This window comes from Buteo buteo, chromosome 11 (genome assembly GCF_964188355.1).
Source record: "Buteo buteo chromosome 11, bButBut1.hap1.1, whole genome shotgun sequence".
Classification (NCBI taxonomy): Eukaryota; Metazoa; Chordata; class Aves; order Accipitriformes; family Accipitridae; genus Buteo; species Buteo buteo.
Genome location: NC_134181.1, coordinates 1465340 through 1478871, shown reverse-complemented (window position 1 = coordinate 1478871; position 13532 = coordinate 1465340). Strand labels below are relative to the sequence as shown.

Genomic DNA, 13532 nt, shown 5'->3' with positions numbered 1-13532 from the left:
GAGGATCAAAAAAAAGCCAAAACCAAACACTAACCACACGTGGCCTCAGCAAAGCAGGAAGAAACCAGGAAGTATAATATGGTCGCCTGAAAATACTGAGACAGAAAACAAATATAGCAAAATATTAACAATGCCAAAGCTGCAAAGTACCATTTTGTTACCTCAAGAATTAATTTGGCTCCTGCAAATAAGAAATATTCATGGTAGCATGAATAACCACAGACAAACCAAGTTCAGATTAACCAATAGTTATTCATTTCTTTAATTTTGCTTTTTATTTATTATAACAATTGTGCACTTCTCTTGCAGGTGTGAATATGCCTTTTACTCTCTGCACAAATAACCTCTATTTAGATGACTACTGAGGAAGTAGATAACATGGGGAGAATTTCCCAAAACCTCCTTTGCTCACGTTCTCAATTTTTCTTGTTTTGTTATTTTGATTTGGACTTGACTTTTATTATTATTATTATAGCTGAAAACAAAAAGAGTTCAGAAGCACACAGTACCTGGCTTCTATCACAGATGTTGGGATCTTCCTTGTGTTTTCAAATATCTGAAGGGCCTTTTCAACGTCACGAAGTGCCTGGCCCTGGGGCTGGCTCACACAAGTAACAATTAGAGAAAGATGTTGTGAGAACTCAAGGACAACAATAATCTTCCTTCCTTATTTTTTCAGGGTTAGTAACAGTTGTCTGTGCTGTGAAGGGAAGTGACTGAACAAACACAACTGAATAACAAGAACTACCTGATACACAGAGTAAAACTGCAGGATGGAGAAACCAGCCTGAACCATCAGCCTGCCTCGATAAGGCTGTTATAAATAACAGCTATTCTGGGTCAGCCCAAAGGTCTGTGTTGTTCTGCATGCACCTCCTACAGCAACTCCAGCAGATACTCCTGCTTAACATCACATTGTTTATTCAATTGTCCCCCACGGGGACAGTATATTTTCTGTTCTGGATTTGGTATATTGTTATTTTATTTTAGTTCGTACATTTGGAATTAAGACCCATAATCTTTGCTTGCAGCCCATGCTACTACACTCCAGGCAGAGGGACTGCCACCCCGGGTTTCTCTTGTTCGAGCCGTAAGACAGCTTAAGACTGCAACAACCCGGGCCAGTTTCTCAACAAACAGATCAGACTTGGAAGAAATTAAATTAAATCTTCACTTATGACTTTCAGTTCATCACAGAACTAGATTTCATCGCAGTACATTCAACTACCTTGTCACCAGCCTGTATTTCATGTACTCCAGCTGACTGACTGTATAAATGAGGCCCCCTACACTGCCATACTTGTGATCAATATATAGGAAGGAGCAATAGAGCCAAATGCTTCCTTAGCAATTACTGTCGTTACCCAAAACTTATCATGAAACACAGTGTGAAACTGCAGACTGTAGATTCCCTCCTCAAATCTCCTTTAAATATGAACACTTTGAAAACACCACCAAATAGATGATATGCTATACTGAAAAGAATCAAAATACATATAAAATGCTTTCCTACATGATCAAATCATTGGGAGCAAAGCCATAGAGGGAAGTGTCACTATTGTAACATGCTGGTCAATCAGCAGAGCTAATGCAGCCCAGTTCCTGCAAACCTGTGCTCTGCATCCCCACACCATACAACACCATTAGATCTCCCTTTGTCCCTTAACTCCTCCCCCACAGAATCTTCCATTTATTTTCTATACTTCACAGTACAGGATGGGCAAGAGGTAACCAGCACTTTCCTGCTTCAAACAGCAGGTGCTGACTGGATGGCTAATGTAGGTGCTGCTTGGCCAGTAGCTGGCTGGCTAATTGCTGAGTTCCCCTGCGGCATCATCACGGAGTACTCATCGCAGTTTGTTTGTCCTCTGTGTAACTCTAGTTTTCATGAAATCTGGGGAAGAGGCTGCATATTTATGGCCGCTAACCCCTCTGTCTTAAAGCTGGAGAAGATTTGGCAGCATGCTCAAACTTGGTAGGAATGGCAGACAGGTGGATAACCTAAGCTCTTTTGCAGCGGAAAAGGGGCATCACTGATGAGAAAACTGTTAGACAGACCAGCAGTACCTGCACAGATTCATCTGTGGAAGACAAGTCTTCATAGAGCCCCATATCTTCTATAGCAACCTGTGTGAGGTTAGAGAGATGCATATGGTCGCAACACAGCTATTATTTTGACAGATCCAGAAAGAACTCTTCTCAAAGAGACAAATTTTACTAACCTTAAGGTCAGCCAGTCTGGTTTTAGCCAGAGTGATGTACTCCAACAGAATGGACCGATGTTTTGTTGGTACAAAAGGCGGGTACATTATATGGACCTGAAGCGTGCAATTCACAAGATTTGCCATTTTTACAGGAAGTTTAGTGTAAAATTCCAGTTAATGTTTACCACCAGAGATGTTATTGCTTGTTTTAAGATAAGCCACTTTCATGGCAACTGACATGCAATTTATCCCAACAACAACAACAAAAATCCCTGAAGCGCTTAAATTTAAACTCCATGAGAGGAATTCTCCTTCTTGTCAAGTAAATAAAAGAATCTTTTACTTCCTTATTTCAGGGAGAAAAGGTTTTAAATAATGTATCAGAAGTAATGCAATTACTATAACAATATTAACAATATGCTGAACCTAGTCAGACACATAATGCAATTACTATAATAACAATAATAATAAGCTGAACCTAGTCAAAGGCACAAGTATGTTCACTTTGGAGCAGTTCTGTGTCAGTCTTTAGAAAACCATCTCTATTAGCATCTTCTGACCTTCAAGTACGGCGCTGCTTCAAAGGGCACTAGCTCTGACAAGAACTCAAAGAGGAAGACCAGAGCTTTCTTACTGCTCCCGTGGTGACCACCAGAGCTCCCAAAGGAAGCCTGAAACAGGGGAAAAAGACAACGCAGCCTTTCAGTGTGGAGAGAATCCCCATCCCAGCAATGCTGTAACTCAGCACACAAATCCCAGACATCCGTTACAGATACCTGCTTTCTGTCAAGAGAGTCTTTCTGGAGAATAGGCTCCAGAGAAAGTTTATAGAAATCTCTATGGAAGTTTTCTTAGAGTTTCTTTGTCCAGTTTCCAGAAAGCCTGCCATGTCATGCTCAAAGTTTGTTCTGATACACTACCATGAGAACTCTTAGAGGAGTTAAACAAGGCAAGACCAAAATGCACCAAAGGATTGAGATTCATGAGGGAACCACAAATCTGCCAGTTTCTACACAGCTTTATCTGAGCATTTCAATGAAAATAAGCCAGTCTGAAACTATACAGAACATCAGCAGTTTACCTTTTGATACATCCTGAACACTCTATCAGCAAAGGCTGAGCTTAGATTTGCAAACTCATAAAAAGGAATTTACAGGTTTAAATTATGTGGAGATTTGCATACCTAAAATACCTACATGTTTACAACTAAAAGCTAAAAACCAATTATCTATAAGGTCAAACACAGCAATTACAGCTGCATGCAAACATCCAGGAAACAGGAATGCTTCATCTGCAATAACCTACAACTTATGCAAGAACAACAGTGTTGGTTATCAAGATACTGAAATACATCCAAGATTATGATTACAACAGGAATTACATGTCTGCATTCCTGCAAGTAACTAGAGAACAAGATGGACTTAGAAGATGAAAGAAGGGAAAACCAAAGAAAGCCAAATAAATATATTCTTTGCAGACACAAAGGCAGTAATAAATATTAAATCACTCCTAATACCAATACAATCACTTGTTACTCTTTTCCGCACACACACCACCCTCTCACTCCCCTCTAATTCCTGGCTATCTGGTCTGAAACTAGGCTTTTGCTGTGCAGCAGAACATTCCTTATGCACAGGTTTCTCATACTTAAAACAAAGATTACCAGTCAGGCCTCATCTAGTCTTACCTTAAACCATTCAGAGTAAGGCATGAACACAGCAGGGCCCTCTAGAGCAGCCTGACGAGCTATCAGGAATGCAGTGATCATATTTTCCATATCAAAATTCTCAAAGGCCTTTATCAGGAGATGTCTCAGTAGATCTAGAAACATAAAACAATAACCTCAGACTTTGCTCTTGACAACAGTGCTGTAATTTTCTACAGTAAATGAAGACAAATACCTGTGATAAAACATCTGCCACATAAAGAAGGATTTGTATTGCAGCTTGGAGAACCTTTGGGACTCATTTATATTTTTTCATGCACTTTTAACAGTCAAATACTCTAGGATTTCAACCTGCAAGAATTGCAGGGAGTCCAGCAATGAGATAATCAGCAAGCAACTCTAACAAACAAGGTCTGCTAGCAAAAGTGAGATAGAAGAACTAAGCTTCAGTAATCACTACTCCAATTAATAATGAAGGTAATTATCAAATAACCACTCTTAGCTGTACAGTAAGTTTGAGAAGTGTCAGGCACAAGGCCTGGTATTCGCATTGCCTCTGACACGGAATTTCTGAATGGAAAAATCAGATTTTCTGCTGTTCTTTTCCATGCAGGAATCTCAAAACAGCAACTATGAATGACTATGCTGCTGCACCAGTCAGCATGGTTTCCCTCTGCAGTACCTGAGAAGCAACAAGTACACATTAGCTTGCAGGCTTGCCATTACTTACTTACCTTTGAACAGCTGCTCAGCCTCAGCCTGACAGACTACCAGCGTGGAAACACAGGACAGGACATGCTGCCAGTTCACTTCATGAGTCTCCAGGACTTGCTGCAGCTGGCAGATCAACTCCTTTGCACTGAATGCCATGAACATCTGGAAGAGCAATAGCAATTCATTTTAGCTATGATATACAGCCACTCATAAAGTGAAATATACTGTCAAGATTAACATGCAGATGTCTTTTGCAAGACTCCTGAAAAAGCTATCCTGTGTGCATCTTTTGCTTCAGCTTTCCAGGGCTAGATATCAATCTGGCTTGGAACCAGCATTGGCTAAAATAAACAGTAATATTCCAGTTCTTTCAGCAGTCATGTCATATTCTGTAACGGTGAAAATTCACATCTTCAATTGTTATCTTTGTTCTCATTAAGAGCTTTGCACAAACAAAAATCCCTGTAGTACTTTTTCTTCATCCTTCCTCCTGCCTACAATTTCTGGCAGCTGGTTCAGATTCTGCAACTGGAATGCACTAGTTCTAAATAATCTCACTTCAGATATTTCAATGAATATAAACCCAACATAAAGTTCTCTTTGTGAAACCAGGAAGACATACTTTGCGATACAAGGTAGTAAGCAGTGAACAAGTTCTTGTAAAGCTCCACTCTTTCTGCATATGGATGGCATCAGACACTGTACCCAGAAAAAGAAAAGTTTACTCTTTAGCAATAGGTTTTAAAATACACCCAAAATGCATAACTTAACCACACAAGACTTCCCTTGGGCTTTGGCAACCAGATACGTTAAAAACTGCTCATTGAAATCCTCTCTCTCCAATTTGTCTTTGGAACACAGACTGTGGCAACAAGGACCGTGCCATTTCACTACCGCACTGTCATCTCAAAGCTGTTCTTGTGATCACACATTCGTAGGCCAACATAGCGCATGCACACAAAATCAGCAAGGAATCATCTTTTTCCTCAATAATCTCTTTGAACTGGAAGGCAGCAACAACACAGCTCTCCCACACAACAGGCAAGCAGCTCTAGATCATCGCTCAGAGTGATTTTACCAGACATTTTGTAGTCCAAACATATTTCTTCCTAAAAACATCAAGCTTCACAATTACCAATCATGGATTAGAAGCCTTCCTGCCTTTATCTCTAATCTACCAAAAGAAACACCCAGTCAGCAGAGAAAGGCCCCATCTTGTGCATAAACCCAAACACACACAGGGGCCAGACTATCTTAGCTGCAAGTACTCTCTGCAGCACCACCTCTCCCACCCAGTTTCTCCTTCGGCCAGGACTGCTCCCAGCAGCCAGAGCTCCCCCACGTCTCCTCTGTAAAGGCTGCTATTAGATGTTACTCCAAATATCTGTTCATGAGCTGTTGGTTGAAGCTCTGTTTGAAGGCACTGATTTTCCACCTAAAGTTTTCTCCTGAACTACAGCCCTCTAAAGCCCAGACGAGTTTGGTTTTTGTCTGATCTGGCACTCTACTTATATAAACCCTGGGAAAGAGCTGAGGAGTCAGGCAGCTTCTCTGGCTCTGGGTCCCCCAGGCTGGTCTCCATTTAGCAAGGCCCCGGGTGGGATGGAGCTCCGGACACACAATAACACACCCTGGAGACACTCGCTTCTCCCCGCCTGTTCCTACCTCTCAACAACGGGTTGTAGGTAAGAACTTCGGTCAGGGTGTGTCTAAAAAACTGCTGCAAGGAATCCGGATGAACCGCACTTTTATAAACTGACACATTGAACACATTCAGCCTACAAATGACAAGGAAATAGAAACAATGCACAGGAAGTATGATCAACCAGGTGCTGATTAGGGTGAATGACTAATTTTTCTTCTACACCTATCTTATCAAATTGCTAGAGAGATATACTTTTTTGTATGTATTTCTAAAAATCTATTGCTTACTCAACATTATGTAGCTATTAGATTTACAAACTTTCTAATGTGTATCCCTGCAGAGGACGGGAGTGAATGTTGACATGTACAAAGTAGTTAAACAAAACCGGTTTGGAAGCAGGAATTGGAGGATGATGGCACCTTCCAGGTGTTTCTGCTCAGAAGCAGAGGGAGAAAACTTGATGAGGGAAACTAACCAAATGCCAAGAAGGTGCTCCAAGATTGGTTCCAACACTGCCAGAACAACCTTTCCTACCTGATGCTTATCTTCTCACAAGCATTTTTATTTGCACATATTTTATTAAAGAGGACAATACTAAACACCCCATCTGGGGTGGTGTGTGTGTAAACAAATTTTTAAAAACCCCACAACATTCCCCCTATTTCAGTAACAAGTGTAACAGTGGATAAAAAAACTTCCTCCTGACATTATTTGGAGGAACAGCATTTCTTACCAGAACCTCATAGCTTGCAATGTGGAAACATCTTCCTGCTTCTCTTTACCAACAGCATCAAGCACCCCTGTACCCCAAAATAACAACACAAAAACACAATGAGAGAAATGGAAAGAACTGTGACACTAAACACACAGGAACTAACAGGAACAAGCAATCTGTGAACCTTTAAGAAGGTGACCCCATTAGGGAAATACGCAGAAGCCATTCAGCAGCATTAAATTATTACGAAATTTTTTCAAAAGTGACACAGACTCAAAAAACTATTAACACTAACCTTGAACCAATTTAAAAGCGTTCCCAAGAATGTGCTAATAATTAAGCCATCTAAAAATGCACATAAATTAGTATTCAATTTCCAAACCCAATCCTAACTGTGCAGTGCATCTCTAAGTGTGAACACTGCAAAGCTGCACGAGAGAAAAGTCTGTCTGGAGGCAGGGATTTGCACAAGCAAGCTTTGAATTAACAACCCCTGGAAACAATGGTTTTAACTGCCCTCGCCAAACAAAGAGCACACTGGTGTAAGCGCCACACATTTCTAACAGCAGTGGGACTTCATGTTACATTTACTTAGCAGAAAGTCCTTCAAAAGCTAGGTCTGCCCCAAAATGACTGGAGAAGTCAAACAGGTTGGTGGCTTGCACAGCACATTGCCTTGACCATCAGCCTACACACCACTCAAAGCCCACATACTGAGACCCTTTGCTTTACAGCGTGCTGCAGCAGCAGTTTTTCTGTTTCTTGTCCCATCCTACCTTTAAAAGCCTCCTACAGTTAATACTGAGCTGGGGCAGCAAAACAGGCGTCCCTCACATGCCTTTCATGAGGCAGTCCAGTGTTAATACGTAATACTCTCCTCCCCTGCTGAGGAATACTTTAAGGTTAAGTAGGGGAGAATAGAGAAAAGGAGATAAACTCTACTTATCCTCGGGCACAGGAGTTCAACACAGCAAGATCAGTACTATGAAGTACAGTGCTCCTATGCTCCTCTCAGCCTGTCCTTCTCCTCCTGTGAAGGTCTTCATTAATAGTGAATTATTTTACATAAAAAATCCTAATGTTCTTCAAAGCAGCCGATTAGTTAAGTGAAACCCCTCAAAGGTGACCCAAAAGTATACGCTAATAAAAATACCTCATATAAAACTCATTTAATACAATTTTCAGACACACAGACTGCAAGTCAGTCAGTGGCAGTGCAGGCTGCACAAACGTGAAGGTCAAATGAAGAGCAGGTTAGCAGACTCCTGTCTGACTGCCAACAGCCCGCTTCTCTTCCTGCAAAAATTCCCCTAGTCCCGTGTTTATAAGGGTTATTTTTCAAGTACCAGCACTGTTAAAGGGCCACCTGAGATGAGACTCATACATATTAAATAATAAAGCACTTCTCTTACAGCTTTCCCCTTTAGAACCACTCTGCAAGGTCTGTAAGGCATCTCTGTCTACAGACAATGCTCCCTGCGAGAGGTGGGGTAAGGGATAAGGCTGGCAGCACCCACGAGAGACTCAGAATGGAGGGAGCAGTCCTGGTGTTAAGTCCTGGTTTTCGGTCATCTTACAGCAGAGGAAAAGCTCTAACCTCTGCAGTAGCACTGAGCATGTTCCTGAAACATGCCAGCAACAAAAGTGGTAAAATACCATCACTAAGGAGACAGGAAAGTAACAGCAGCCGCACAGATTATACTAATACACTGGTGTTGGGAACGTGAGGAGGTGTAAGGGAACGCTTCCTCTGCTGTAGAGCCAATACAGCAATTTACCATGAGGATCATCTGTGACATCAGACAAAAAGAAACCCTCCTGTATGTTTAGTCTTTCTGCATCGGGATTTGCAATGCAAATCAGGCACTGCTACGCTTGGGCTCTCAGCAGCAGCATCAGGACTGCCCAGGCCAAAACAGGCACGTTGTCCCTGGGACAGTTCTTGAAGACTGGCTGTTTAAAGACTACACATGTACATTAGATGTCTTTGCTCAGCATTTAAAACAAACAAAAAAAGTTTCACAAAACAGTCTGCAAATCCAAACTGTGAGCCAGCAAAATAGCCTACTTGCACATAACTTTGTAAATTCAACATTTAATTTACTAAGCAGAAAAAAATTATCCAGGCCTAGCCTCTGTGCTACAATTGTTTCCAGTCAAACTTGTTAAAAATCAGATCAGATAGCTACCTGATGTTGCAGCTGGGAGCATCAAAATGAACTAGCATAAAAGGCAAGAAATTATCTGCAGTGTAGAAGACACTTTACAAGAGTGAAGGGGAAAGCAGAGGCACATAAAATCAGTGACATAAATATTATGCATAACAAAGGAAAAGCATCCCAGGCAAAGGATTTCTCCTTGGAGATTTAGCAATGCCCTTAGAGATTTAGCAATGAACAAGGAATGTAAGTCTAGCAAACAGCAGTGACTGCACAAAGCTAGGAATCACAAAAACACTTACATGTCAACATTCTTTGCAAGACGGCATGACAGATCTGTTCAAAATTGACAAATTAAGACCATTTAGAGTTTAAAAGAGCTATAGCTATATGCAGAAAAAGTAAATGGACTCAAAGAAAGAGTTTTGTCCCTCTTAATTTAAAGCTTAACTTTTACCTCAGGCTCTACTGTAGAACAGATACAATAGACCAAAGGGCAAGCATTTCCCATGCTTACCAGCACTCGGTGCCTCATATTCAAATGGAAAAAAGGTGAAACCAAGGAAGCTTAAAAAGCCCTTGATGTGTCACCTTGGAGAAATCCTCCATACAAAAAGTCTCTGTTCCGGTTTCACCATTTCCTCTGCATCCACTCCAGCACCTGGACCACCACCCCCTTCTTTGTTGCTCTAAGCTCTGATCTATTTACACTCAGTGAGGCACAGAGGTGTATAATGGAACTACTTTTTTAAACAACCGTTAGTAAATAGGTTCAATTTGTCCTTACATAGGGGACATTCTTGAATTCCAACTTCCTTCCCAGCTCCGAAGTTTGCTGAAAGCCATTCTGAAGAAACAGTATTGCAAAGTCTGCAAATCAAGAAGGAATTAGTGTTTTAGCATCTCCCTTTCAATAAAGATCACTTGCTCTTTCGCCTCGCCATCTGTCTCCCAATAGGACTAGTGTCTGAAAAGCCCCATTCACTACACAGCAGTCAGCAGGAATCATTTATTTTCTTGGAGTAAAATTACACCCAGGCAAAAGGACCTAGAACAACAGATGGCAAGGAGCACAGAACCTTAAAGGATTATAAAGGCTGAAGAATTTACAGGTGTTATGCTCTATTACCGCTGCAGAACTCATATGGGTTGTACCTGACCAGCTGCACTGGTCCAAAGGTCTGACTACAGCTCCTCAGTCAAATGGTGTAGTGATTTTTTTCTAAACAAAACCACAAAATAAATAATAGAAAATGACAGGGGGGAAATGGAACTGTTAAATATTTCTGGTCCAAAATATCTCAGACACTTTGCAGGAGCGTCACACTCTCAATATATCATCCCTGGCCCCATACACCTTGCAACTACACTTTCTTGTGATACTGTAACTCAAGGGGATATAGAAATTCAAAACAATTATCTTTGAAGGGAAAAAAAATTGCTAAATTTACCAAATATAAAAATATATTCCCCTGACTGAAACAGGTAAGAAAATGCAAAGTGAGGCCTCTGTTCTTACACCTCCAAGCTTTTGACTTGCACAGCTCCTGCTGCAGGCTGTGCGGACCAGCAGCCGGACCCCGATCCACCAGCGCCCAGTTGAGTGCCTTGCCTGAGAGAATGCGCCCAGCGAGCTCCACATCCCCGGAGGACTCCTCCACCTGCTCACAGAGGCCACAAAGGCTGTTGCACAGCCACTCCACCACAGCAGGGGCAGCCAGGTTGCTGAGAACAAACAAAAGCACGTTCAATTCAATCCTTCCTGCTTCTTTTAAGGCTTGGGTTTTTGCTCCACCATCCTCTTGGACTCAGGAAAGAACCATCTGTGCAGGACTCTGCCCTATATGTGGCATTTCATTTCTTTAATTTGGACCAGCAAGAGCTTTATTTGCTTTATAAAAAGATTCTACAACAAGCATATCCAAAGGAAAAAACACATGTGAAGTTGTGTGTTCAAGTATTTCCTCACAGAATGGTTTGGGTTGGAAGGGACATTAAAGATCACCTAGTTCCAACCCCCCTGCCACAGGCAGGGACACCTTCCACTAGACCAGGTTGCTCAAAGCCCCGTCCAACCTGGCCTTGGACACTTCCAGGGATGGAGCATCCACAACTTCCCTGGGCAACCTGTTCCAGTGCCTCACCACCCTCACAGTGAAGATCATCTTCCTTACACCCAATCTAAATCTACCCTCTTTCAGTTTAAAGCCATTACCCCTTGTCCTATCACTACACTCCCTGATAAAGAGTCCCTCCCCATCTTTCCTGTAGGCCCCCTTTAAGTACTGGAAGGCCGTTCTGAGGTCTCCCTTCTCTTCTGCAGGCTGAACCACCGTGTTCTCTGAAGATTAACTCTGCCAAATCTCACCAAAATGTAAGGTTTGGGGAACACAGAAGCACACAGCTTCTGCAAAGCAAGACTTCTCATCAAGACCAGCACTAATTTTTATGGGCTAAATGAGTTTCCAAAGCAGACCTGGAGGCACGCCCAGATAAATTCAAGGAGCTGGGTGACTGAGTCCTTTCCCACACTGCTTGCTAACTACCCACACCCACTGCAGCAGTGAAACAAAGCACTAGATAAAGCATCACCTAGGACGGTCTGCAGTGGTGGTTCCCACCAAACCATTTCACTTCACATTGCGGCCAATTCGGCAGCCATTGGACAGCCAGCCACCACACCTTAAACTGTGCTACTTAACCCAGAGTAACCGCTCAAACCCAGGGTAACTTCTTAAATCCTGCTAATCTGATCACTTGCCAGCACCTGACTATATTCTTAGTCCAGAATACTCATGACTAATCCCCGATTACATTTCAATAGGCTTTAAGAGATTAAATACATCTGCAAACCTATAAACCTCTGCTCACCTCTCCAGCAGCTCTCCCAGTCCAACGATGTCGCCTCTGTGCAGGTGCCACACAGCTTCCAGCACTGGAGGGTCCTAACAAGATGTCGCAATTAGGTCATAGTCTGCATTTTGCAGTTAACGTTAACATTTGACTAATGTAAACTATACATAAAAACTAAATTCCATTTATTCAAACTATCCAGAACTTACTGAAATTAAAAAATGACAACATAGGAAATATCAGATGCGGAAAGATTATATTTGATTTTTCCTTCCCACAAATTTTGAATGGTTTAGGGTTGTAGATAGATCACCATTTTAAATTTTCATGGTCAAGTGATAAATATATCCATCTTTGTCCCCCTGAAATAATGCTGATTTTGCATATTCAAAGGAACACTGAATATCCCAGAAAACAGGTAACACCACTAAGTTTCAAGTCTTGTTAATTCAGATCCAGAAACAGATTAGAGAATTATCACTTAGCCTGTTAACTCTTTATTAGTCTCTGAAGCAAGTTTGTTGCTCTCAAATCCATTTCCCAATAGGAGATGACAGAAAGAGACACTGAAACTGTATGGGCAGAGGCCGATGGACACAGAGGAAAAAACAACACTGCTTGGGCAGTCCTGCTGCTGAACGCCAGGCTCGTCATCAGCAAAATCGGCACCAGGCATTGCTTCCATGCAGATGAAACTGCACCATTCATGCCTCCCTGCAACATCCCTTCCAGCTCCTGCCTGGAACAGCATGTCCTGGAGAGTCTTATGTGTCCTGGTTTCAGCTGGGATAGAGTTAATTTTCTTTCCAGCAGCTGGTATAGTGTTATGTTTTGGGTTCAGTATGAGAAGAATGTTGATAACACACTGATGTTTTCACTCTTGCTAAGTAGTGTTTATACAGAGTCAAGGATTTTTCAGCTTCTCGTGCCCAGCCAGCAAGAAGCCTGGAGGGGCACAAGAAGTTGAGAGGGGACACAGGTGACCCAGACAGGCCAAAGGGTTATTCCATACCATGTGACGTCATGTCCAGTATAGAAACAGGGGGGAGTTGGCCAGGGGGCAGATCGCTGCTCAGGAATTAACTGGTCATTGACCAGCAAGTGGTGAGCAATTGCATTGTGCATCACTTGTTTTGTATATTTCAATTATTTTATTATTATTATTGTCATTTTATTATTGTTATTATTATCATTATTAGTTTCTTCCTTTCTGTTCTATTAAACTGTTCTTACCTCAACCCACGAGTTTTAGCTTTTTGTTTGTTTGTTCCTCTCCCCCATCCCACTGGGTGGGGGGGAAGTGAGTGAGCAGCTGCGTGGTGCTTAGTTGCTGGCTGGGGTTAAACCATGACACTGTCCTAGCAAAGCAGGACTCCAGGGTGCAGCAGTAACTTCTGCTCATTCCAGCCTCCATACAAAAACGCTCCAAGTCAGAAACAAAATCTTCACACCTTGTGAAGGAAGAGGTGCTTGGGAGTCTTGGGCACACAAGCCATTCAGGAGAAAAGCCAAAGCCCCACAAGCTTTCTGCAGCGACCAGCAGCTGCCTTGTAGCATGACCCTAGACTCGCCCACA

At 42.1% G+C, this 13532-nt stretch overlaps 1 protein-coding gene across 1 annotated transcript in view; it reads right to left on the bottom strand.

Annotated features, from left to right (window-relative positions):
- FANCA (FA complementation group A) overlaps positions 1 to 13532 on the bottom strand; it is a 39792-nt gene that overhangs the window by 21667 nt on the left and 4593 nt on the right. Inside the window, exons 5-18 of the mRNA XM_075039316.1 lie at positions 11975 to 12048; positions 10716 to 10828; positions 9891 to 9973; positions 9406 to 9439; positions 6963 to 7029; positions 6250 to 6362; positions 5207 to 5283; positions 4605 to 4746; positions 3892 to 4025; positions 2765 to 2875; positions 2223 to 2318; positions 2068 to 2127; positions 510 to 598; positions 35 to 95 (exon numbers count right to left, since the gene is read on the bottom strand). Of these exons, the coding sequence (XP_074895417.1) occupies positions 35 to 95; positions 510 to 598; positions 2068 to 2127; positions 2223 to 2318; positions 2765 to 2875; positions 3892 to 4025; positions 4605 to 4746; positions 5207 to 5283; positions 6250 to 6362; positions 6963 to 7029; positions 9406 to 9439; positions 9891 to 9973; positions 10716 to 10828; positions 11975 to 12048 (1254 nt within the window). The remainder of the gene's footprint in view (positions 1 to 34; positions 96 to 509; positions 599 to 2067; positions 2128 to 2222; positions 2319 to 2764; positions 2876 to 3891; positions 4026 to 4604; positions 4747 to 5206; positions 5284 to 6249; positions 6363 to 6962; positions 7030 to 9405; positions 9440 to 9890; positions 9974 to 10715; positions 10829 to 11974; positions 12049 to 13532) is intronic.